This window comes from Oncorhynchus mykiss, chromosome Y (genome assembly GCF_013265735.2).
Source record: "Oncorhynchus mykiss isolate Arlee chromosome Y, USDA_OmykA_1.1, whole genome shotgun sequence".
Lineage (NCBI taxonomy): Eukaryota > Metazoa > Chordata > Actinopteri > Salmoniformes > Salmonidae > Oncorhynchus > Oncorhynchus mykiss.
Genome location: NC_048593.1, coordinates 45,266,253 through 45,292,616, shown reverse-complemented (window position 1 = coordinate 45,292,616; position 26,364 = coordinate 45,266,253). Strand labels below are relative to the sequence as shown.

Genomic DNA, 26,364 nt, shown 5'->3' with positions numbered 1-26,364 from the left:
CCTGCACCCGCACGCCTGACCAGCATCACCACCCTGGATGGTTCCGACCTTGAATATGTGGACAGCTATAAGTACCTAGGTGTCTGGCTAGACTCTAAACTCTCCTTCCAGACCCATATCAAACATCTCCAATCGAAAATCAAATCAAGAGTCGGCTTTCTATTCCGCAACAAAGCCTCCTTCACTCACGCCGCCAAACTTACCCTAGTAAAACTGACTATCCTACCGATCCTCGACTTCGGCGATGTCATCTACAAAATTGCTTCCAACACTCTACTCAGCAAACTGGATGCAGTTTATCACAGTGCCATCCGTTTTGTCACTAAAGCACCTTATACCACCCACCACTGCGACTTGTATGCTCTAGTCGGCTGGCCCTCGCTACATATTCGTCGCCAGACCCACTGGCTCCAGGTCATCTACAAGTCCATGCTAGGTAAAGCTCCGCCTTATCTCAGTTCACTGGTTACGATGGCAACACCCATCCGTAGCACGCGCTCCAGCAGGTGTATCTCACTGATCATCCCTAAAGCCAACACCTCATTTGGCCGCCTTTCGTTCCAGTTCTCTGCTGCCTGTGATTGGAACGAATTGCAAAAATCGCTGAAGTTGGAGACTTTTATCTCCCTCACCAACTTCAAACATCTGCTATCTGAGCAGCTAACCGATCGCTGCAGCTGTACATAGTCTATTGGTAAATAGCCCACCCATTTTCACCTACCTCATCCCCATACTGTTTTTATTTATTTATTTTTCAGCTCTTTTGCACACCAATATCTCTATCTCTACCTTTACATAACCATCTGATCATTTATCACTCCAGTGTTAATCTGCATAATTGTAATTATTTGCCTACCTTCTCATGCCTTTTGCACACAATGTATATATAGACTCCCCTTTTTTCTACTGTGTTATTGACTTGTTAATTGTTTACTCCATGTGTAACTCTGTGTTGTCTGTTCACACTGCTATGCCTTATCTTGGCCAGGTCGCAGTTGCAAATGAGAACTTGTTCTCAACTAGCCTACCTGGTTAAATAAAGGTGAAATAAAATAAAAAAATAAAAAACACCATCCAGTCCTTCAGCTCCCCTCAACCCCTCCCATCTATCTCCTAACGCCATCCAGTCCTTCAGCTCCCCTCAACCCCTCCCATCTATCTCCTAACACCATCCAGTCCTTCAGCTCCCCTCAACCCCTCCCATCTATCTCCTAACACCATCCAGTCCTTCAGCTCCCCTCAACCCCTCCCATCTATCTCCTAACACCATCCAGTCCTTCAGCTCCCCTCAACCCCTCCCATCTATCTCCTAACACCATCCAGTCCTTCAGCTCCCCTCAACCCCTCCCATCTATCTCCTAACACCATCCAGTCCCAGCTCCCCTCAACCCCTCCCATCTATCTCCTAACACCATCCAGTCCTTCAGCTCCCCTCAACCCCTTCCATCTATCTCCTAACACCATCCAGTCCTTCAGCTCCCCTCAACCCCTCCCATCTATCTCCTAACACCATCCAGTCCTTCAGCTCCCCTCAACCCCTCCCATCTATCTCCTAACACCATCCAGTCCTTCAGCTCCCCTCAACCCCTCCTATCTATCTCCTAACACCATCCAGTCCTTCAGCTCCCCTCAACCCCTCCCATCTATCTCCTCTAACACCATCCAGTCCTTCAGCTCCCCTCAACCCCTCCCATCTATCTCCTAACACCATCCAGTCCCATCCTTCAGCTCCCCTCAACCCCTCCTATCTATCTCCTAACACCATCCAGTCCTTCAGCTCCCCTCAACCCCTCCCATCTATCTCCTAACACCATCCAGTCCTTCAGCTCCCCTCAACCCCTCCCATCTATCTCCTAACACCATCCAGTCCTTCAGCTCCCCTCAAACCCTCCCATCTAACTCCTAACACCATCCAGTCCTTCAGCTCCCCTCAACCCCTCCCATCTATCTCCTAACACCATCCAGTCCTTCAGCTCCCCTCAACCCCTCCCATCTATCTCCTAACACCATCCAGTCCTTCAGCTCCCCTCAACCCCTCCTATCTATCTCCTAACACCATCCAGTCCTTCAGCTCCCCTCAACCCCTCCCATCTATCTCCTCTAACACCATCCAGTCCTTCAGCTCCCCTCAACCCCTCCCATCTATCTCCTAACACCATCCAGTCCCATCCTTCAGCTCCCCTCAACCCCTCCTATCTATCTCCTAACACCATCCAGTCCTTCAGCTCCCCTCAACCCCTCCCATCTATCTCCTAACACCATCCAGTCCTTCAGCTCCCCTCAACCCCTCCCATCTATATCCTCTAACACCATCCAGTCCTTCAGCTCCCCTCAACCCCTCCCATCTATCTCCTAACACCATCCAGTCCTTCAGCTCCCCTCAACCCCTCCTATCTATCTCCTAACACCATCCAGTCCCATCCTTCAGCTCCCCTCAACCCCTCCCATCTATCTCCTAACACCATCCAGTCCTTCAGCTCCCCTCAACCCCTCCCATCTATCTCCTAACACCATCCAGTCCTTCAGCTCCCCTCAACCCCTCCCATCTATCTCCTAACACCATCCAGTCCTTCAGCTCCCCTCAACCCCTCCTATCTATCTCCTAACACCATCCAGTCCTTCAGCTCCCCTCAACCCCTCCCATCTATCTCCTAACGCCATCCAGTCCTTCAGCTCCCCTCAACCCCTCCCATCTATCTCCTAACGCCATCCAGTCCCATCCTTCAGCTCCCCTCAACCCCTCCCATCTATCTCTTAACACCATCCAGTCCCATCCTTCAGCTCCATTCAACCCCTCCCATCTATCTCCTAACGCCATCCAGTCCCAGTTCCATTCAACCCCTGCCATCTATCTCTTAACACCATCCAGTCCCATCCTTCAGCTCCATTCAACCCCTCCCATCTATCTCCTAACACCATCCAGTCCCAGCTCCCCTCAACCCCTCCCATCTATTTCCTAACGCCATCCAGTCCTTCAGCTCCCCTCAACCCCTCCTATCTATCTCCTAACACCATCCAGTCCTTCAGCTCCCCTCAACCCCTCCCATCTATCTCCTAACACCATCCAGTCCTTCAGCTCCCCTCAACCCCTCCCATCTATCTCCTAACACCATCCAGTCCTTCAGCTCCCCTCAACCCCTCCCATCTATCTCCTAACGCCATCCAGTCCTTCAGCTCCCCTCAACCCCTCCCATCTATCTCCTAACACCATCCAGTCCTTCAGCTCCCCTCAACCCCTCCCATCTATCTCCTAACACCATCCAGTCCTTCAGCTCCCCTCAACCCCTCCTATCTATCTCCTAACACCATCCAGTCCTTCAGCTCCCCTCAACCCCTCCTATCTATCTCCTAACACCATCCAGTCCCATCCTTCAGCTCCCCTCAACCCCTCCCATCTATCTCTTAACACCATCCAGTCCCATCCTTCAGCTCCATTCAACCCCTCCCATCTATCTCCTAACGCCATCCAGTCCCAGCTCCATTCAACCCCTGCCATCTATCTCTTAACACCATCCAGTCCCATCCTTCAGCTCCATTCAACCCCTCCCATCTATCTCCTAACACCATCCAGTCCCAGCTCCCCTCAACCCCTCCCATCTATCTCCTAACGCCATCCATTCCTTCAGCTCCCCTCAACCCCTCCTATCTATCTCCTAACGCCATCCAGTCCTTCAGCTCCCCTCAACCCCTCCCATCTATCTCCTAACGCCATCCAGTTTGAATGTCTAATTCCCATAAACTTGTTTTAGCTGTATGTGTGACATCATAACTCCACCAGTCTTATTTATGATATCATTCAAAAAAGATTATACCATTTAAAAAAAAAAATCCAAAACATGTTTTACTTTTGATTTTTGATTTTTTATCAATTAGTATATTTGTTGTACTATTTGTTCTGTCTTTTCTGCTGGATTTAACTGGTAACCAGTTAACCAACTGTTAACCAACTGTTAACCAACTGTTAACCAACTGCAACCAGCTTTCTATGGATTGTTTAAAAAAAAAATAGTGGGATAATTGGGGTGAGCCATTTTTTACTAATCTGCTAGAGAACCAGTTCGGATTTACGTCTAACTTCTGTACGACTGACGCCTTTAGTGGTCTAATGCTTTAATATTTAATCATTTCAGCCCTCTGAATTCATTTTCATTATATAAATAGGCCCATTTCATTTTGTATGGTTCTCCCGTTCCAAATAAAGTGGAACATTTTCTGGTGTAGTTAGGGAAGTGTAAATAAGTAAACTGTGATATGACTATAGAATTAATCAGGGTGATTTTCCCACAACTACAGCAGTAGCAACTGGTAGCAAGATCTTATCTATTTTTTGCTAACGTTCTACTAAAATGTCTTTCTTCTGGGATATTAATACTGAGTATGTCCACTTCACCGTCAGACCATGTTATTGGTAAATGACATCAAATCAAATCTACATTTGAGCCAAATACAACCTCACAGTGAAATGCTGACTGACCTCACAGTGAAATGCTGACTGACCTCACAGTGTAATGCTGACTGACCAGCCCTTAACCAACAGGTGTAGACCTCACAGTGAAATGCTGACTGACCTCACAGTGAAATGCTGACTGACCTCACAGTGAAATGCTGACTGACCTCACAGTGTAATGCTGACTGACCAGCCCTTAACCAACAGGTGTAGACCTCACAGTGAAATGCTGACTGACCAGCCCTTAACCAACAGGTGTAGACCTCACAGTGAAATGCTGACTGACCTCACAGTGAAATGCTGACTGACCTCACAGTGTAATGCTGACTGACCAGCCCTTAACCAACAGGTGTAGACCTCACAGTGAAATGCTGACTGACCAGCCCTTAACCAACAGGTGTAGACCTCACAGTGAAATGCTGACTGACCTCACAGTGAAATGCTGACTGACCTCACAGTGAAATGCTGACTGACCTCACAGTGTAATGCTGACTGACCAGCCCTTAACCAGCAGGTGTAGACCTCACAGTGAAATGCTGACAGAGTCAATGTGGAGGCTATACACAGGGTGTTACGGTACAGAGTCAATGTGGAGGCTATACACAGGGTGTTACGGTACAGAGTCAATGTGGAGACTATACACAGGGTGTTACGGTACAGAGTCAATGTGGAGACTATACACAGGGTGTTACGGTACAGAGTCAATGTGGAGGCTATATACAGGGTGTTACGGTACAGAGTCAATGTGGAGACTATACACAGGGTGTTACGGTACAGAGTCAATGTGGAGGCTATATACAGGGTGTTACGGTACAGAGTAAATGTGGAGGCTATATACAGGGTGTTACGGTACAGAGTCAATGTGGAGGCTATACACAGGGTGTTACGGTACAGAGTCAATGTGGAGGCTATACACAGGGTGTTACGGTACAGAGTCAATGTGGAGGCTATACACAGGGTGTTACGGTACAGAGTCAATGTGGAGGCTATACACAGGGTGTTACGGTACAGAGTCAATGTGGAGGCTATATACAGGGTGTTACGGTACAGAGTCAATGTGGAGGCTATATACAGGGTGTTACGGTACAGAGTCAATGTGGAGGCTATACACAGGGTGTTACGGTACAGAGTCAATGTGGAGGCTATACACAGGGTGTTACGGTACAGAGTCAATGTGGAGGCTATACACAGGGTGTTACGGTACAGAGTCAATGTGGAGGTTATATTCAGGGTGTTACGGTACAGAGTCAATGTGGAGGCTATATACAGGGTGTTACGGTACAGAGTCAATGTGGAGGCTATACACAGGGTGTTACGGTACAGAGTCAATGTGGAGGCTATATACAGGGTGTTACGGTACAGAGTCAATGTGGAGACTATATACAGGGTGTTACGGTACAGAGTCAATGTGGAGGCTATGTACAGGGGGTACCGGTACAAAGTCAATGTGGAGGCTATATACAGGGTGTTACGGTACAGAGTCAATGTGGAGGCTATATACAGGGTGTTACGGTACAGAGTCAATGTGGAGGCTATATACAGGGTGTTACGGTACAGAGTCAATGTGGAGGTTATATTCAGGGGGTACCGGTACAGAGTCAATGTGGAGGCTATATACAGGGGGTACCAGTACAGAGTCAATGTGGAGGCTATATACAGGGGGTACCAGTACAGAGTCAATGTGGAGGCTATATACAGGGGGTACCAGTACAGAGTCAATGTGGAGGCTATATACAGGGGGTACCGGTACAGAGTTAATGTGGAGGCTATGTACAGGGGGGTACCGGTACAGAGTCAATGTGGAGGCTATATACAGGGGGTACTGGTACAGAGTCAATGTGGAGACTATATACAGGGGGTACCGGTACAGAGTCAATGTGGAGGCTATATACCGGGTGTTATGGTACAGAGTCAATGTGGAGACTATATACAGGGGTACCGGTACAGAGTCAATGTGGAGGCTATATACAGGGGGGTACAGGTACAGAGTCAATGTGGAGGCTATATACAGGGTGTTACGGTACAGAGTCAATGTGGAGGCTATATACAGGGTGTTACGGTACAGAGTCAATGTGGAGGCTCTAATTCTCTCTCTCTAATGCTCTCTCTAATTCTCTCTCTCTAATTCTCTCTCTCTAATTATCTCTCTCTAATTCTTTCTCTCTAATTCTCTCTCTCTAATTCTCTCTCTAATTCTCTCTCTAATTCTCTCTCTCTAATTCTCTCTCTCTAATTCTCTCTCTAATTCTCTCTCTCTAATTCTCTCTCTAATTCTCTCTCTCTAATTCTCTCTCTCTAATTCTCTCTCTCTAATTCTCTCTCTAATTCTCTCTCTCTAATTCTCTCTCTCTAATTCTCTCTCTCTAATTCTCTCTCTAATTCTCTCTCTCTAATTCTCTCTCTAATTCTCTCTCTAATTCTCTCTCTAATTCTCTCTCTAATTCTCTCTCTAATTATCTCTCTCTAATTCTCTCTCTCTAATTATGTCTCTAATTCTCTCTCTAATTCTCTGTCTAATTCTCTCTCTCTAATTCTCTCTCTCTAATTCTCTCTCTAATTCTCTCTCTAATTCTCTCTCTAATTCTCTCTCTAATTCTCTCTTTTTTTTCTTTTTCTGTCTGTCTGTCTGTCTGTCTGTCTGTCTGTCTGTCTGTCTGTCTGTCTGTCTCTCACTCTGAGGATCTGAGCCCTAGGACATGTGATAAATACATACGTGTGATTTGATGGATTGATCTAGATCCTCCCAGGAGGCTGTGGAGTGATCCAAAACATGAATGGACAGCATACAATGACACTTTTTTCAAATCCCTGGATTTCTAGATATTACTGTTGGATATGATTTTTAAAAGCTAAATAGCTTAATTAATTATAATATATATATAATATAATATAATAATTAATCATTACTTTCAAAGTCAGCTATGAATACCAGGTTTCCCAATTAGTTGTTTTTTTGTGATCTATTGTTTCCCGGTACTTGTTAAACTGAACAAAAAAATACACTATATATACAAAAGTATGTGGACACCCCTTCAAATTAGTGGATTCGGCTATTTCAGCCACACCCGTTGAGGACAGGTGTATAAAATCGAGCACACAGCCATGCAATCTCCATAGACAAACATTGTCAGTAGAATGGTCCTTACTGAAGAGCTCGGTGACTTTCAACGTGGCACCGTCACAGGATGCCACCTTTCCAAACAAGTCAGTTCGTCAACTGTAAGTGCTGTTATTGTGAATTGGAAATGTCTAGGAGCAACCACACGCACTCAACCCCACGCCTTGATGTGTGACTGAGTCTACAGTTGTAGCTGTTTGAGAAGGCAAACAAAACTTGAGCAGGAAGAGGAAGATTTGATTAACTAGCCGTGGCTAACGGAGCTCAGGTGCACCCCCTTTCCCCCAACACACACACACACACACACACACACACACACACACACACACACACACACACACACACACACACACACACACACACACACACACACACACACACACACACACACACACACACACACACACACACACACGCTGGTCCCCTGTTGTGACCCTTCTTCCCAATCACCTCTGTGCAGTCAGACCATTTGATTAACTCTCTGCCGCCACAGTGTTAATGACTGTTAAGAGGATTTACTGTCAAGAGGTACCGTGACTACCTGTTAAGAGGATTTACTGTCAAGAGGTACCGTGACTACCTGTTAAGAGGATTTACTGTCAAGAGGTACCGTGACTACCTGTTAAGAGGATTTACTGTCAAGAGGTACCGTGACTACCTGTTAAGAGGATTTACTGTCAAGAGGTACCGTGGCTACCTGTTAAGAGGATTTACTGTCAAGAGGTACCGTGACTACCTGTTAAGAGGATTTACTGTCAAGAGGTACCGTGACTACCTGTTAAGAGGATTTACTATCAAGAGGTACCGTGACTACCTGTTAAGAGGGTTTACTGTCAAGAGGCACAGTGACTACCTGTTAAGAGGATTTACTGTCAAGAGGCACAGTGACTACCTGTTAAGAGGATTTACTGTTAAGAGGTACCGTGACTACCTGTTAAGAGGATTTACTGTCAAGAGGTACCGTGACTACCTGTTAAGAGGATTTACTGTCAATCAAGAGGCACAGTGACTACCTGTTAAGAGGATTTACTGTCAAGAGGCACAGTGACTACCTGTTAAGAGGATTTACTGTCAAGAGGTACCGTGACTACCTGTTAAGAGGATTTACTATCAAGAGGTACCGTGACTACCTGTTAAGAGGGTTTACTGTCAAGAGGCACAGTGACTACCTGTTAAGAGGATTTAATGTCAAGAGGCACAGTGACTACCTGTTAAGAGGATTTACTGTCAAGAGGCACAGTGACTACCTGTTAAGAGGATTTAATGTCAAGAGGCACAGTGACTACCTGTTAAGAGGATTTACTGTCAAGAGGCACAGTGACTACCTGTTAAGAGGATTTACTGTCAAGAGGTACCGTGACTACCTGTTAAGAGGATTTACTGTCAAGAGGTACCGTGACTACCTGTTAAGAGGATTTACTGTCAAGAGGTACCGTGACTACCTGTTAAGAGGATTTACTGTCAATCAAGAGGCACAGTGACTACCTGTTAAGAGGATTTACTGTCAAGAGGTACCGTGACTACCTGTTAAGAGGATTTACTATCAAGAGGTACCGTGACTACCTGTTAAGAGGGTTTACTGTCAAGAGGCACAGTGACTACCTGTTAAGAGGATTTACTGTCAAGAGGCACAGTGACTACCTGTTAAGAGGATTTACTGTTAAGAGGTACCGTGACTACCTGTTAAGAGGATTTACTGTCAAGAGGTACCGTGACTACCTGTTAAGAGGATTTACTGTCAATCAAGAGGCACAGTGACTACCTGTTAAGAGGATTTACTGTCAAGAGGCACAGTGACTACCTGTTAAGAGGATTTACTGTCAAGAGGCACAGTGACTACCTGTTAAGAGGATTTAGTGTCAAGAGGCACAGTGACTACCTGTTAAGAGGATTTACTGTCAAGAGGCACAGTGACTACCTGTTAAGAGGATTTACTGTCAAGAGGTACCGTGACTACCTGTTAAGAGGATTTACTGTCAAGAGGTACCGTGACTACCTGTTAAGAGGATTTACTGTCAAGAGGTACCGTGACTACCTGTTAAGAGGATTTACTGTCAATCAAGAGGCACAGTGACTACCTGTTAAGAGGATTTACTGTCAAGAGGCACAGTGACTACCTGTTAAGAGGATTTACTGTCAAGAGGTACCGTGACTACCTGTTAAGAGGATTTACTATCAAGAGGTACCGTGACTACCTGTTAAGAGGATTTACTGTCAAGAGGTACAGTGACTACCTGTTTAAGCACACACTCAATACATCACATTACACATGGAGAGAGAGAATGTGAAGAGAAAGAAACAGCGGGATAGAAAGACAGAAAGGATTTGCCTGTTATAGTACAATAATTACACTGTAACTGGAAAGGATAGAGAGATGGAATGATAGACAGATATCCTGTGTGACTCAGAAAGGATAGAGAGATGGAATGATAGAGAGATATCCTGTGTGACTCAGAAAGGATAGAGAGATGGAATGATAGAGAGATATCCTGTGTGACTCAGAAAGGATAGAGAGATGGAATGATAGCGAGAGATATCCTGTGTGACTCAGAAAGGATAGACAGATGGAATGATAGCGAGAGATATCCTGTGTGACTCAGAAAGGATAGAGAGATGGAATGATAAAGAGATGGAATGATTAGAGAGATGGAATGATAGAGAGATGGAATGATGGAGAGAGATATCCTGTGTGACTCAGAAAGGATTGTACTGTAAGTCTCTCTGGATAAGATAGTCTGTTAAATGACACTACTGCCAGTCTCTCTGGATAAGAGAGTCTGCTAAATGACTCACTACTGTAAGTCTCTCTGGATAAGAGAGTCTGTTAAATGACTTAAATGTAGATACAGAGATTTACTCACATAGACAGGGGTCAGACTGTGTGCTGTCAGGATAGATAGATAGATAGATAGATAGATACATAGATGAGGTACTCACGTCGACAGGGGTCTGACGGGGAGCTCTCAACAGAGTGGAGAGAGGACACAGATGAGACACTGGAGCTCCGTATGAACCCGAACGCAGCCAGACGTCCAGCTCCAGGAGCTCCAGGGGGGAGACACACAGAGCTGAACCCAGGAGCACGCAGCGCTGACTGGCTGGGGAGCAGAGTTCTGGGGGTCTGGGACGGAGCTGGGGTGGGTGACGGTCTTTGCTGGTCACCTAGAGAGAGTAGAGAAGGGGAAAACTGTCCATCTTGTGGGAAACAAATCACATTTAATGAATCAAGTGTTCTTCAACAGCAGCAAGTGGGAAGCTCAACCAAACTCAGTTATATAGATACTGGGTTGTCTGTTAGGGTCTCTACAGTAGTGGTTTATATAGATACTGGGTTGTCTGTTAGGTTCTCTACAGTAGTGGTTTATATAGATACTGGGTTGTCTGTTAGGGTCTCTACAGTAGTGGTTTATATAGATACTGGGTTGTCTGTTAGGTTCTCTACAGTGGTGGCAGGCTGACAGTGTGTCTCTGCCCGAGTCAAGATTCTCTAATCAACATTGAAGTGGAACCAAGCTGACTCAGTCTTCCAGTGGAAACAGGAGACAAGGGAAGATATAAGATGAGGACTACAAGGAGTGGGAAAAGGAAAAAGAGAGGAGTATGGAAAAATAAAGTATTGAGATTTGATTTCAGAGATTTGAGAGTGATAATTCAATTCGATTCAATTCAAGGGGCTTTATTGGCATGGGAAACATGTGTTAACATTGCCAAAGCAAGTGAGGTAGATAATATACAATAGTGAAATAAACAATAAAAATTAACAGTAAACATTACACATACAGAAGTTTCAAAACAATAAAGACATTACACATGTTATTTTACGTATATATACAGTGTTGTAACGATGTACAAATAGTTAAAGGACACAAGATAAAATAAATTAGAGTAAATATGGGTTGTATTTACAATGGTGTTTGTTGTTCACTGGTTGCCCTTTTCTCGTGGCAACAGGTCACAAATATTGCTGCTGTGATGGCACACTGTGGTATTTCACCCAATAGATATGGGAGTTTATCAAAATTGGATTTGTTTTCAAATTCTTTGTGTGTCTGTGTAATCTGAGGGAAATATGTCTCTCTAATATGGTCATACATTGGACAGGAGGTTAGGAAGTGCAGCTTAGTTCCCCCCTCATTTTGTGGGCAGTGTGCACATAGCCTGTCTTCTCTTGAGAGCCATGTCTGCCTACGGCGGCCTTTCTCAATAGCAAGGCTATGCTCACTGAGTCTGTACATGGTCAAAGCTTTCCTTAAGTTTGGGTCAGTCACAGTGGACAGGTATTCTGCCGCTGTGTACTCTCTGTTTAGGGCCAAATAGCATTCTAGTTTTCTCTGTTGTTTTGTTAATTATTTCCAATGTGTCAAATAATTATCTTTTTTTTTTCTCATGATTTGATTGGGTCTAAATGTGCTGCTGTCCTGGGGCTCTGTGGGGTTTGTTTGTGTTTGTGAACAGAGCCCCAGGACCAGCTTGCTTAGGGGACTCTTCTCCAGGTTCATCTCTCTGTAGCTGATGGCTTTGTTATGGAAGGTTTGGGAATCGATTCCTTTTAGGTGGTTGTAGAATTGAATGGCTCTTTTCTGGATTTTGATAATTAGTGGGTATCGGCCTAATTCTGCTCTGCATGCATTATTTGGTGTTCTACGTTGTACACGGAGGATATTTTTGCAGAATTCTGCATGCAGAGTCTCAATTTGGTGTTTGTCCCATTTTGTGAAGTCTTGGTTGGTGAGCGGACCCCAGACCTCACAACCATAAAGAGCAATGGTTTCTATGACTGATTCAAATATTTTTAGCCAGATCCTAATTGGTATGTTGAATTTTATGTTCCTTTTGATGGCATAGAATGCCCTTCTTGCCTTGTCTCTCAGATCGTTCACAGCTTTGTGGAAGTTACCTGTGGCGCTGATGTTTAGGCCAAGGTATGTATAGTTCGTTGTGTGCTCTAGAGCAACGGTGTCTAGATGGAATTTGTATTTGTGGTCCTGGCGACTGGACCTTTTTTGGAACACCATTATTTTGGTCTTACTGAGATTTACTGTCAGGGCCCAGGTCTGGCAGAATCTGTGCAGAAGATCTAGGTGCTGCTGTAGGCCCTCCTTGGTTGGTGACAGAAGCACCAGATCATCAGCAAACAGTAGACATTTGACTTCGGATTCTAGTAGGGTGAGGCCGGGTGCTGCAGACTTTTCTAGTGCACGCGCCAATTCGTTGATATATATGTTGAAGAGGGTGGGGCTTAAGCTGGATCCCTGTCTCACCCCACGACCCTGTGGGAAGAAATGTCTGTGTTTTTTGCCAATTTTAACCGCACACTTGTTGTTTGTGTACATGGATTTTATAATGTCGTATGTTTTTCCCCCAACACCACTTTCCATCAATTTGTATAGCAGACCCTCATGCCAGATTGAGTCGAAGGCTTTTTTGAAATCAACAAAGCATGAGAAGACTTTGCCTTTGTTTTGGTTTGTTTGTTTGTCAATTAGGGTGTGCAGGGTGAATACATGGTCTGTTGTACGGTAATTTGGTAAAAAGCAAATTTGACATTTGCTCAGTACATTGTTTTCATTGAGGAAATGTACAAGTCTGCTGTTAATGATAATGCAGAGGATTTCCCCAAGGCTACTGTTGACGCATATCCCACGGTAGTTGTTGGGGTTGAATTTGTCTCCACTTTTGTGGATTGGGGTGATCAGTCCTTGGTTCCAAATATTGGGGAAGATGCCAGAGCTAAGGATGATGTTAAAGAGTTTTAGTATAGCCAATTGGAATTTGTTGTCTGTATATTTGATAATTTGATCATTGATCATTTTATTTTGTCCTGTAGCTCATTTTCTCTCTCTCTCTCTCTCTCACTCTCTTCTGCCTTTCTCTAAGCTGCTGGGTGAATGTACAAGCCCCCCCCCCCCTCCCAGCTAGAGCCACTAATTCTGGCCACAGAGATAAGACAGACAGCCCTCTGGTCTCTCTCTCTCTCTCTCTCTGTGTGCGCGCGTGTGTGTGTGTGTGTGTGTGTGTGTGTGTGTGTGTGTGTGTGTGTGTGTGTGTGTGTGTGTGTGTGTGTGTGTGTGTGTGTGTGTGTGTGTGTGTGTGTGTGTGTGTGTGTGTGTGTGTGTGCACTTCTCCATTAGGCATAGCTGTGTGCTTCAATGCACTGTACTGTAATAACAGCACTCAAACAGAGAGAGAGAGAGATAGAGGGAGATAGAGGGAGAGAGAGATATAGGGAGAGGGAGAGATATAGGGAGATAGAGAGAGAGGGAGAGAGAGATATAGGGAGAGGGAGAGGGAGATAGAGAGAGAGGGAGAGAGATATAGGGAGAGGGGGAAAGAGAGCGAGATAGAGGGAGAGAGAGGGAGATAAAGGGAGAGGGAGAGAGAGAGAGGGAGAGGGAGAGAGAGAGAGGGAGAGAGAGAGCGAGAGACAGAGAGAGAGAGTGAAAATAGAGAGTGAAAAGAGAGAGAGAGATAGAGAGATATAGGGAGAGGGAGAGAGAGAGAGAGCGATAGAGGGAGAGCGAGAGAGTGAGGCAAAGAGAGAGAATTAGAGAGAGAGGGTGAGAGGGAGGATGGAGATGGAAGGAGAGAAAGGAACTCACATGCCAAATGATCCCCTCATAAAATACACCCCCACATCCACTCAACCATCCCTCCCTCCCTCCCTAACTCCCTCCATCTGTCTCCAGTTCTGCATCAGGGGCTTTGTTAATAAAATTGTGGGCAACGTTTTCTGACTTACTAAAGCTACATGTCCCTTGCACCCTTCCTCCTTCTCTCCTTCTCATCCTGTCTGAGGGAAATAAGAAGGAAGTCATTCCCCAACCCATTACCACGAAAATAATTTCACCATGCATCCGTAGAGCGGCAAGCATTTCCCGTGACCAATGTGACCAATGACCAATGTCTACCCTCTACGACCAGGTAAACCTCTACAAAGCGACAGTGCCAACCTGGACTCTTGAAAATAAATCAGACTCAACCGCACCCTCAGCACAGGAGCAACAGAGCGATGATCGCCCCGCCCAGACCTGCAAGACCCTCCCAGACCTTCATCGAGGGGACCTGCACCCGGAGGATCCAAGCCAAGAGGACTTACACCCAGACCACAGCATCACCATCCCCACCCCCACCCCAACCAGTCAACCCCCCCCCCGCCCCCCCCCACAAACAAACCCTGGCCACACCCTATATACAGTAGCTTGTGAAAGTATTCACCCCCCTTGGCATTTCTCCTATTTTGTTGCCTTACAACCTGGAATTAAAATAGCTTTTTGGGGGGTTTGTATCATTTGATTTACACAACATGCCTACCACTTTGAAGATGCAAAATATTCTTTATTGTGAAACAAACAAGAAATAAGACCAAAAAAATTGAAAACTTGAGCGTGCACAACTATTCACCCCCCCAAAAGTCAATACTCTGTAGAGCCACCTTTTTGCAGCAATTACAGCTGCAAGTCTCTTGGGGTATGTCTCTATAAGCTTGGCACATCTAGCCACTGGGATTGTTGTCCATTCTTCAAGGCAAAACTGCTCCAGCTCCTTCAAGTTGGATGGGTTCAGCTGGTGTACAGCAATCTTTGAGTCATACCACAGATTCTCAATTGGATTGAGATCTGGGCTTTGACTAGGCCATTCCAATACATTTAAATGTTTCCCCTTAAACAACTCGAGTGTAGCTTTAGCAGTAGGCTTAGGATCATTGTCCTCCTGGAAGGTGAACCTCCGTCCCAGTCTCAAATCTCTGGAAGACTGAAAGAGGTTTCCCTCAAGAATTTCCCTGTATTTAGCGCCATCCATCATTGCTTTAATTCTGACCAGTTTCCCAGTCCCTGCCAATGAAAAACAACCCCACAGCATGATGCTGCCACCCCCATGCTTTACTGTGGGGATGGTGTTCTCGGGGTGATGAAAGGTGTTGGGTTTGCGCCAGACATTGCATTTTCCTTGATGGCCAAAAAGCTACATTTGATTCTCATCTGACCAGAGTACCTTCTTCCATATGTTTGGGGAGTCTCCCACATGCCTTTTGGAAAACACCATACGTGTTTGCTTATTTTGTTCTTTAAGCAATGGCTTTTCTCTGGCCACTCTTCCGTAAATCCCAGCTCTGTGGAGTGTACGACTTAAAGTGATCCTATGTACAGACACTCTAATCTCACTGTGGAGCTTTGCAGCTCCTTCAGGGTTATCTTTAGTCTCTTTGTTGCCTCTCTGATTAATGCCCTCCTTGCCTGGTCTGTGAGTTTTGTTGGGTGGCCCTCTCTTGGCAGGTTTGTTGTGGTGCCATTTTTTATATAATGGATTTAATGGTGCTCCATGGGATGTTCAAAGTTTCTGATATTTTTTTATAACCCAACCGTGATCTGTACTTCTCCACAACTTTGTCCCTGACCTGTTTGGAGAGCTCCTTGGTCTTCATGGTGCCCCTTGCTTAGTGGTGTTGCCCCTTGCTTAGTGGTGTTGTAGACTCTGGGGCCTTTCAGAACAGGTGTATATATATTGAGATCATGTGACAGATTGTGTGACAGTTAGATTGCACACAGGTGGACTTTATTTAACTAATTATGTGACTTCTGAAGGTAATTGGTTGCACCAGATCTTATTTTGGGGCTTCATAGCAAAGGGAGTGAATACATATAATACACACCACTTTTCTGTTAATTATTATTTATTTATTTCACTTCACTAATTTGGACTATTTTGTGTTTGTCCATTACATGAAATCCCCCAAAAAATCAATTTAAATTACAGGTTGTAATGCAACAAAATAGGAAAAACGCCAAGGGGGATGAATACTTTTACCTGCACCTGTACGCCCCCACAGATCAGGCCGCTTCTCGTTTCCAGGCCCAGGGACACGTACTAGTCTGTGGCGACCGAAATGCCAGAACTGGACAAGAACCAGACACCCTCAGCACACAGGGGACAAAACACCTACCTGGAGGTGACATCATTCCCTCCCCCATATGCCCCTAGGCACAACTATGACGAAACAACCAACAAAAAACGGGTCACAACTCCTGCAGCTCTCACCTTAGTGGTTAGAGCATTGGACCAGTAACTAAAAGGTTGCTGGATCAAATCCCCAAGCTTATATGGTAAAAAATTTGACATTCTGCCCCTGAACAAGGCAGTTAACCTCACTGTTCCCCGGTAAGCCGTCATTGTGAATAAGAATTTGTTCTTAACTGACTTGCCTAGTTAAATGAAAAATTGTTTGTCAATGGTAGGCTTGGAGGGGTCTCCTATGGTAGGTACACCTACACCTCATCTCTTGACAGTTGTACTTTATCACTGACCTCAACCCAGAGTCTCTCAGAGCGTTCACAGTCAGTCCACTGGGGCTTTTAAGTAAGCATATCACTGGTGCAAATGACAAATAAAATTTGATTTGATTTTGATTTGACACCCCTATCAGATCACATCAAAATCACAGTCTATTTTGAACAGAGCAATACTCAATGAGCCATCAAAGCCAAAGGAACTGGATAATATTAAGAAATGCTTTAGATGGAAGGAAAGTAGTGTAGAAATCTACCAACAAACAATGAGGCCAAAACAAATTCAATCCCTTTTAGACAACTTCCTGGACAAAATGTAATAATGAAGGTGTACACTTGGCAGTAGTAAATCTAAACATATTTGAGCTCACAGCTTCTCTGTCAAATCGAAAAACGTCAAGCAGACGACCTAAGAAAATGAACAACAATGACAAATTGTTTGATGAAGAATGCAAAAATCTAAGAAACCGATCCAACCAGAAAACCTGAGCCTTCACTATGGTGAATCACTAAAACAATAGAGAAATACACTACGGGAAAAGAAGGAACAGCACGTCAGAAATCAGCTCAATCTAATTGAATAATATATAGAATCTAACAACTTCTGGATCCTCGACTTCCTGACAGGCCGCCCCCAGGTGTTGAGGGTAGGTAGCAAACAGATCTGCCACGCTGATCCTCAACACTGGAGCTCCCAAGGGGTGCGTGGTCAGTCCCCTCCTGTACTACCTGTTCACCTACGACTGCATGGCCAGGCGCGACTCCAACACCATCATTACGTTTGCAGACGACACAACAGTGGTAGGCCTGATCCCCGACAACGACGAGACAGCTTAAAGGGAGGAAGTCAGAGACCTGGCCGGGTGGTGCCAGAATAACAACCTATCCCTCAACGTAACCAAGACTAAGGAGATTATTGTGGACAACAGGAAAAGGAGGACCGAGCACGCCCCCATTCTCATCGACGGGGCTGCTGTGGAGCAGGTTGAGAGCTTCAAGTTCCTTGGGGTCCACATCAACAACAAACTAGAATGGTCCAAACACACCAAGACAGTCGTGAAGAGGACACGACAAAGCCTATTCCCCTCAGGAAACTAAAAAGATTTGGCATGGGTCCTGAGATCCTCAAAAGATTCTACAGCTGCACCATCGAGAGCATCCTGACTGGTTGCATCACTGCCTGGTACGGCAACTGCTCGGCCTCTGACCACAAGGCACTACAGAGGGTAGTGCGTACGACCCAATACATCACTGGGGCTAAGCTGCCTGCCATCCAGGACCTCTACACCAGGCGGAGTCAGGGGAAGGCCCTAAAAATTGTCAAAGACCCAAGCCACACCAGTCATAAACTGTTCTCTCTGCTACTGCATGGCAAGCGGTACCGGAGTGCCAAGTCTAGGACAAAAAGGCTTGTCAACAGTTTTTTCCCCCAAGCCATAAAACTCCTGAACAGGTAATCAAATGGCTACCCCTCTTTTTACACTGCTGCTACTCTCTGTTTATCATATCTGCATAGTCACTTTAACTATACATTCATGTACATACTACCTCAATTGGGTCGACCAACCAGTGCTCCCGCACATTGGCTATCTGCATTGTGTCTCACCCACCACCCACCACCCACCAACCCCTCTTTTACGCTACTGCTACTCTCTGTTCATCATATATGCATAGTCACTTTAACCATATCTACATGTACATACTACCTCAATCAGCCTGACTAACCGGTGTCTGTATGTAGCCTCTCTACTTTTATAGCATCTCTACTGTATATAGCCTCTCTACTGTATATAGCCTCTCTACTGTTATAACCTCTCTACTGTATATAGCCTCTCTACTGTATATAGCCTGTCTTTTTACTGTTGTTTTATTTCTTTACCTACCTATTGTTCACCTAATACCTTTTTTTGCACTATTAGTTAGAGCCTGTAAGTAAGCATTTCACTGTAAAAACACCTGTTGTATTCAGCGCACGTGACTAATGAACTTTGATTTGATTCTGGGAAAATTGGAAAATCGGAAAACACTAAACAAACAACAACACGAATAGTTATCCATCTAACACGGAGATGTGTGGATAAACCACTTCTCCAATCTTTTTGACCCTATAACAAAGAATAAACAGCAAAAACATACTGTATACATGATCAAATACAAATCTTAGAATCAACTATATTTAAATAATAATTTGTTCTTAAAAACTGTTCTTAACTGAGTGTCTTGTTAAATAAAGGTTAAACACAAATACAAATATGATAAAATTATGGGAAATTGGACACTAAACAAACAACAACATGAAGAAGGAGATGATTGTGGACGACAGGAAAAGGAGGACCGAGCACGCCCCCATTCTCATCGACAGGGCTGTAGTGGATCAGGTTGAGAGCTTCAATTTCCTTGGGGTCCACATCAACAACAAACTAGAATGGTCCAAACACACCAAGACAGTCGTGAAGAGGACACGACAAAGCCTATTCCCCCTCAGGAAACTAAAAAGATTTGGCATGGGTCCTGAGATCCTCAAAAGATTCTACAGCTGCACCATCGAGAGCATCCTGACTGGTTGCATCACTGCCTGGTACGGCAACTGCTCGGAGTTATCTGTCCAAAATGGAGATGTTAATGAAAATGTATGGATAAACCACTTCTCCAATCTTGATCAAACACAAATCTTAGAATCAACTAGTGGACTACCACAACCCACTGGGTTCTAATCTGAAACACAACCAAAACAAACAGCAAATGCATCCAACAAATGTGTAGAGTCACAATCCTGATCAATGTGTGCTATGAATATGGGACCAAATACTAAACTTTTACCACTTTTTAATATGCATATAAGGGAATTTGTCCGAATACTTTTGGTCAAATTAAAGCTGACAGTCTGCACTTTATCCTCATAGGCATTGTCACGCCCTGAATTTAGAGCTTTTTATGTTTACGCTGGGGAATATCGCCGCCCGAAGAAGGAACTGGAGGCAGCTACAGCTGAGAGGCGGCAATATGAGGCAAGTGAGCGAAGCACGAGCACACTGGGAGATTGGCGTAGTCAGGCTATAGACCTGAGCCAACTCCCAGTGCTTACCGGAGGCTGCGTGGTCAGGCACCATGTTATGCAGTAAAGCGCACGGTGTCTCCAGGGCGCTCTCATAGCCCGGTGCCCTATATGCCAGCCCTCTGCAAGTGCCATGCGAGAGTGGGCATCCAGCCAGGGCGGATTGTGGCAGCTCAGCGCGCTTGGTCTCCGGTGCGCCGTTTCGGCCCAGGGTATCCTGCGCAGGCTCTACGCACTGTGTCTCTGCGGGTGGAGAGGTGCGAGTGGTAAGCACCAGATCGCCAGTGCTCCCCCACAGCCCAGATCGAACTGTGCCTGCACTCTGGAGGGGCCGAGCTAAAGTAGGCATTCAGGCTGGAGGAGTGGTGCCAAGGCTGCGCACCAGAGCTCCAGTGCTCCCCCACTGCCCGGTTCATCCTGTGCCTCCTCTACGCACCAGGCCTCCTGTGGGCCCTGTGGCAGCCCCACGCACCAGGCTGTCTCTGCGTCTCCTCCCTCCAGAGTCGACCTCCAGTCCAGAGCCTCCAGAGACGCCCTCCAGTCCGGAGCCTTCCGAGTCGCCCTCCAGTCCGGAGCCTCCAGAGTCGCCCTCCAGTCCGGAGCCTTCCGAGGCGCCCTCCAGCCTTCCAAAGTGCCCTCCAGTCCGGAGCCTCCAGAGGCGCCCTCCAGTCCAGGGCCGTCAACGAGGGTGCCCAGTCCGGGGCCCGCTACGAGGGTCCCCGCTCTAGAGGTACCACCTAAGTGGGCCAAGCCAGAGGTGGAGGGGGGTCTACATCCCTCACCAGAGCCGCCATCATGGAGAAATGCCCACCCAGACTCTCCCCTATAGGTTCAGGTTTTGCGGCCGGAGTCCGCACCTTTGGAAGGGGGAACTGTCACGCCCTGACCGTAGAGCTTTTTATGTCTCTATTTTGGTTTGGTCAGGGTGTGATTTGGGCTTTCTATGTTCTTTTTTCTATGTTTTTATTTCTTTGTTTTGGCCGGGTATGGTTCCTAATCAGGTACAGCTGACTATCATTGTCTCTGATTGGGAACTTTTTCCCACCTATGTTTGGTGGGTAGTTGTTTTCTGTTTAGTGTTCTGCACCTGACAGGACTGTTTCGGTTTCGTTTATTGTTATTTTGTTTCAGTGGTCAGTTCAATAAAAGTCCTGAACACTTACCACGCTGCGCTTTGGTCCAATTCCTCCTCATCCGACGACGACACCCGTTACAGGCATTGTATCATTTCAAATCAATAGTGCAGAGCCAAAAAAACAAAACATGTGTCCCAATAGTTTTGGAGCTCACTGTCAACAAATTGGCAAGGGAATTGGAACATTCCGCAACACCTGGCCTACTAGAACCTGAAGTCAAATGTCTACTGTTTTCTGATGATCTGGTACTTCTGTCCCCAACCAATTAGGGCCAACAGCATCACCTAGATCTTCTGCACAGATTCTGCCAGATCAGTAAATCTCAGTAAGACACAAATAATGGTTTTACAAAAAAGGTCCAGTTGCCAGAACCACAAATATAAATACAAATATAAATGATATCTAGACACTGTGGAAGAGGTGATTATTTTTTTGTTATCTATCAACAAACCACCAGGGTCTGATAACTTGGATGGAAAATTCTAATAGTAGACTTTTGGGGAAAATTTGTGTTCGACAAGATATAATACAATTTTTACTGCAAACAACATATTTTCAGCATTCTTATAGGGAAGGACATTCAACAAGCACAGCACTTACACAAATAACTGATGAATGGCTGAGAGAAATTGATGATAGATTGTGGGAGCTGTTTTGTTAAACTTCAGTGCGGCTTTTGACATTATCGATCATGGTCTGCTGCTGGAAAAACGTAGGTGTTATGGCTTTACAACCTTTGCTATATTTGTCATGTATTCTCCCTCTCTAGGTCACTAGACAGCTGATTATTACACACACCTGTCACCATCGTCACTCGCACCAGCTCTTACTGACACTCACCTGGACTCCATCACCTCCTTGATTACCTGTCCTATTTATGTCCCTGCCTTTGGTTCCTTACTGTTTCTGTATCTGTTTCATGTCGGTGAACTGTTCGTGTTTCTTGTTTCAGAGTTAGGGAGAGACAGAGAGAGCGAGGGGCAGAGTTAGGGAGAGACAGAGAGAGAGAGGGGCAGAGTTAGGGAGAGACAGAGAGACTGAGGGACAGAGTTAGGGAGAGACAGAGAGAGCGAGGGGCAGAGTTAGGGAGAGACAGAGAGAGCGAGGGGCAGAGTTAGGGAGAGACAGAGAGAGCGAGGGGCAGAGTTAGGGAGAGACAGAGAGAGAGAGGGACAGAGTTAGGGAGAGACAGAGAGAGCGAGGGGCAGAGTTAGGGAGAGACAGAGAGAGCGAGGGGCAGAGTTAGGGAGAGACAGAGAGAGCGAGGGACAGAGTTAGGGAGAGAGAGAGAGCGAGAGGCAGAGTTAAGGAGAGATAAAGACAGAGAGAGTGAGGGGCAGAGTTAGGGAGAGACAGAGAGACTGAGGGACAGAGTTAGGGAGAGACAGAGAGAGCGAGGGGCAGAGTTAGGGAGAGACAGAGACAGAGAGAGCGAGGGACAGAGTTAGGGAGAGACAGAGACAGAGAGGGACAGAGTTAGGGAGAGACAGAGAGAGCGAGGGGCAGAGTTAGGGAGAGACAGAGAGAGCGAGGGACAGAGTTAGGGAGAGACAGAGACAGAGAGGGGCAGAGTTAGGGAGAGACAGAGAGACTGAGGGACAGAGTTAGGGAGAGACAGAGAGAGCGAGGGGCAGAGTTAGGGAGAGACAGAGACAGAGAGAGCGAGGGACAGAGTTAGGGAGAAATAGAGAAATAGAGAGATAGAGTGCGAGGGGCCGACTTAGAGAAAGATGGAGAGAGAGGGAGTGAGTGAGGGGCAAACTTAGGGAGTTACTATATAAACCCTATACTACTATTATACTATATTAACCCTAAGCCTATACTACTATTATACTATATTAACCCTATACTACTATAATACTATATTAACCCTATACTACTATTATACTATATTAACCCTATACTACTATTATACTATATTAACCCTAACCCTATACTACTATTATACTATATTAACCCTATACTACTATTATACTATATTAACCCTATACTACTATTATACTATATTAACCCTATAGTACTATTATACTATATTAACCCTATACTACTATTATACTATATTAACTATAACCCTATACTACTATTATACTATATTAACCCTATACTACTATTATACTATATTAACCCTATAGTACTATAAACTATATTAACCCTATACTACTATTATACTATATTACCCTATTCTACCGCAAAATAATAACACACTGAACTGTTAACAAATGACAGGCCACTTCTGTTCACTGAGCTGTTATCAAATAAACACTGTAGCTTCAGTATGCATGCCAGCCTAGACTCTAACCATGGGTCAGAGGGAGGGAGGGAGGGAGGGAGGGAGGGAGGGAGGGAGGGAGGGAGGGGATAGAGAGAAAGCTTCAGTATGCATGCCAGCCTCCAACCATGCTCCAAAGGGAGAGAGAGGGGGGAGGGAAGGAGAGAGATATGGGAGAGAGAGGGAGGGGACAGAATGAGAGCTTCAGTGTGCTTGCCAGCATAGCCTCCAACGATGGGCCAAAGGGAAGGAGGAGAGAGCCTCACTGCCAGATTGTGAGGTCTGGAGCTCAGCCACTCCTTCCTTCCTCCTTCTACCCAGGATCCAGGTCCTTTTGCTGAGCCACCAGCTGTACTCGAGCCCCCTGTCTGGACCTGGGCCTAGTCTGCTGTGGGTGCAAAGCCATGGAAAGACATACACACAACAAACAGCATATGTAATGTAATGCATGTCCTGTATATGACTGTACCTGTATATGATACAGTGTGTGAAGGCAGGGCTCAGGGCTTGGGTGTGCACACACACACACACACACACACACACACACACACACACACGTTCCATAATGCAATTAGTGAAAAACACCAGCGTCAAAAGGTCATATTTATTTACGGAGATTAAAATGTCTGTGTTGAAAAGAAAGGTGATCAAATTGACCAAATTTGATCTGTGAAGCAAAGACATGTCTTATAGTATTAAACCACTAATGTTAATGTTTTTCAAATGCGTACTGCCTCCAGCTTATTGCCTAGTGGTGTGTGTGTGTGACGTGCTGATGAAGCCTTCCGTTTCCGTTTGATGACACTGTGATTTAAAATTCACTGCTCGACTGAGTGACATTACAGATGTGTCAAGGCTCAGGAGAAGATGCAGATGAAGACAGTTGTGAAGTAACAAAAGTGTATTACAAAAACAGGGGGGCAGGCAAATGGCAGGTCAGAGGTCAGTAATCCAGGGTGGTGTGACAAGGTACAGAACGGCAGGCAGGCTCAGGGTCAGGGCAGGCAGAATGGTCAAAACCAGGAAAACCGGGCCTCCGAGTGGCGCAGTGGTCTAAGGCACTGCAACGCAGTGTTAGCTGTGCCACTAGAGATTCTGGGTTCGAGTCCAGGCTCTATCGCAGTCGCCCACGACCGGGAGACCCATGGGGCGACGCACAATTGGCCCATTGTCGTCTGCATTAGGGAAGGGTTTGGCAGGCAGGATTGTCCCACCGCGCACTAGCAACACCTGTGGCGGGCCGGGCGCGGTGCACGCTGATAACGGTCGCCAAGTGCACAGTATTTCCTCCGACACACTGGTGTGACTGGCTTCTGGGTAAAGTGGGCGTTGTGTCAAGAAGCAGTGCGGCTTGGTTGGGTTGTGTTTCGGAGGACACACGGCTCTCGACCTTCGCCTCTCCCGAGTCCGTACAGGAGTTGCAGCGATGAGACAAGACTGTAACAACCAACCACGAAAATGTAGGAGAAAAATAATAGGTAAAACAGAAAACACTAGAGAAAGCCAGAAGCACGGGGGAAAACGTTGGTCAGCTTGATGAAACAAAACGAACTGGCAACAGACAAACAGAGAACACAGGTATAAATACACAGGGGATAATGGGGAAGATGGGCGACACCTGGAGGGGGGTGGAGACAAGCACAAAGACAGGTGAAACAGATCAGGGTGTGACAAGATAATTGTACGTGTGGAGTATAGAGATGAGGTAGTCATTAGAAAATCATGTTAAACACTATAATTACACACAGAGTGAGTCCATGCAACTTATTATGTGACTTGTTAAGCAAATGTTTACTCCTGAACTTATTTAGGCTTACCATAACAAAGGAGTCAAATACTGATTGACTCAAGACATTTCATTGACTCACAACAAAATACAGAAAAGTAAAGGGGTGAGAATACTTTCTGAAGGAACTGTATATTTACAGTAACCCAGCCACATGATAACACTACTGTATACTAGAGAGAGAGAGAGGTAGAGAGAGTGAGAGAGAGAGAGAGAGAGAGAGAGACAAAGAGAGTGAGAGAGAGAGAGAGAGAGAGAGAGAGAGACAAAGAGAGTGAGAGAGAGACAGAGAGAGAGAGAGAGAGAGAGAGAGAGAGAGAGAGAGAGAGACAGAGACAGAGAGAGAGAGACAGAGAGAGAGAGAGAGAGAGAGAGAGAGAAATCCATCCAGCTGGTCCTGGGGCTGAGTTCACAAACCTGTTGTACTGTTCTACTGTTCTAACACACTGAAGCCTCAGGACCAGAATATCAAATCAATCAGAATAAAACAAATTACAACACAGTCAAAACAAAACTACATTGCTTATTGGGAAACACAAGCACAAAGCAAAATGCAGTTCTATCTGGAAAACTATTTAACCATGGTTACTGATCAAAACCTTTTGAAAAACCTTGACAAAGTACAGGCTCAGTGAGCACAGCCTTGCCATTGAGAAGGGTAGACACAGGAAAACCTGGCTCCCTGTAGAGGAAAGGCTGTGCAACCACTGCACAACAGCAGAACCTGGCTCCCTGTAGAGGAAAGGCTGTGCAACCACTGTACAACAGCAGAACCTGGCTCCCTGTAGACTGAGACTGCATTTCCTGACAAAATGTAAAAAATATAAAACAATTAGAGAGTGTCATTTCCCCAAATTTGAAACCCTCATTCAAGGTTTTAAAGACCTCTCTGATGAGAGTAGGCTGCCCGTCCTGTTGGGGGAGGACGCAGAGAGCTGTGGGTTGGCAGCGCACTACATTGCTGCCTGCTATAAGTTGAGGGACAGTGTCTGACAGACCAATCAACCTGCACATGTCCTCTACTGTATGCTTATTTTTATTGTTTAATGTATGGTTATTTTGACCCTTGGTTATTGTTGTTACTGTTGTCCCGTTTTGATTCTTATTATTTTCATATTGTAAATATCCAAAGTAAGCTTTGGCAATATATGTACATTGTTAAATCATGTTAAGAAAGCAAATTGAATTGATTTGAACTGAAATGAATTGAGAAAGAGAGAGAGAGAGACATAGAGAGACAGAGAGAGACATAGAGAGAGAGAGAGAGAG

The 26,364-nt window shown here is 45.5% G+C and overlaps 1 protein-coding gene across 1 annotated transcript in view; it reads right to left on the bottom strand.

Annotated features, from left to right (window-relative positions):
• mtus2a (microtubule associated tumor suppressor candidate 2a) overlaps positions 1–26,364 on the bottom strand; it is a 172,547-nt gene that overhangs the window by 84,487 nt on the left and 61,696 nt on the right. The window contains exon 4 of the mRNA XM_036967473.1: positions 10,503–10,727. Coding sequence (XP_036823368.1) covers positions 10,503–10,727 — 225 coding nt within the window. The remainder of the gene's footprint in view (positions 1–10,502; positions 10,728–26,364) is intronic.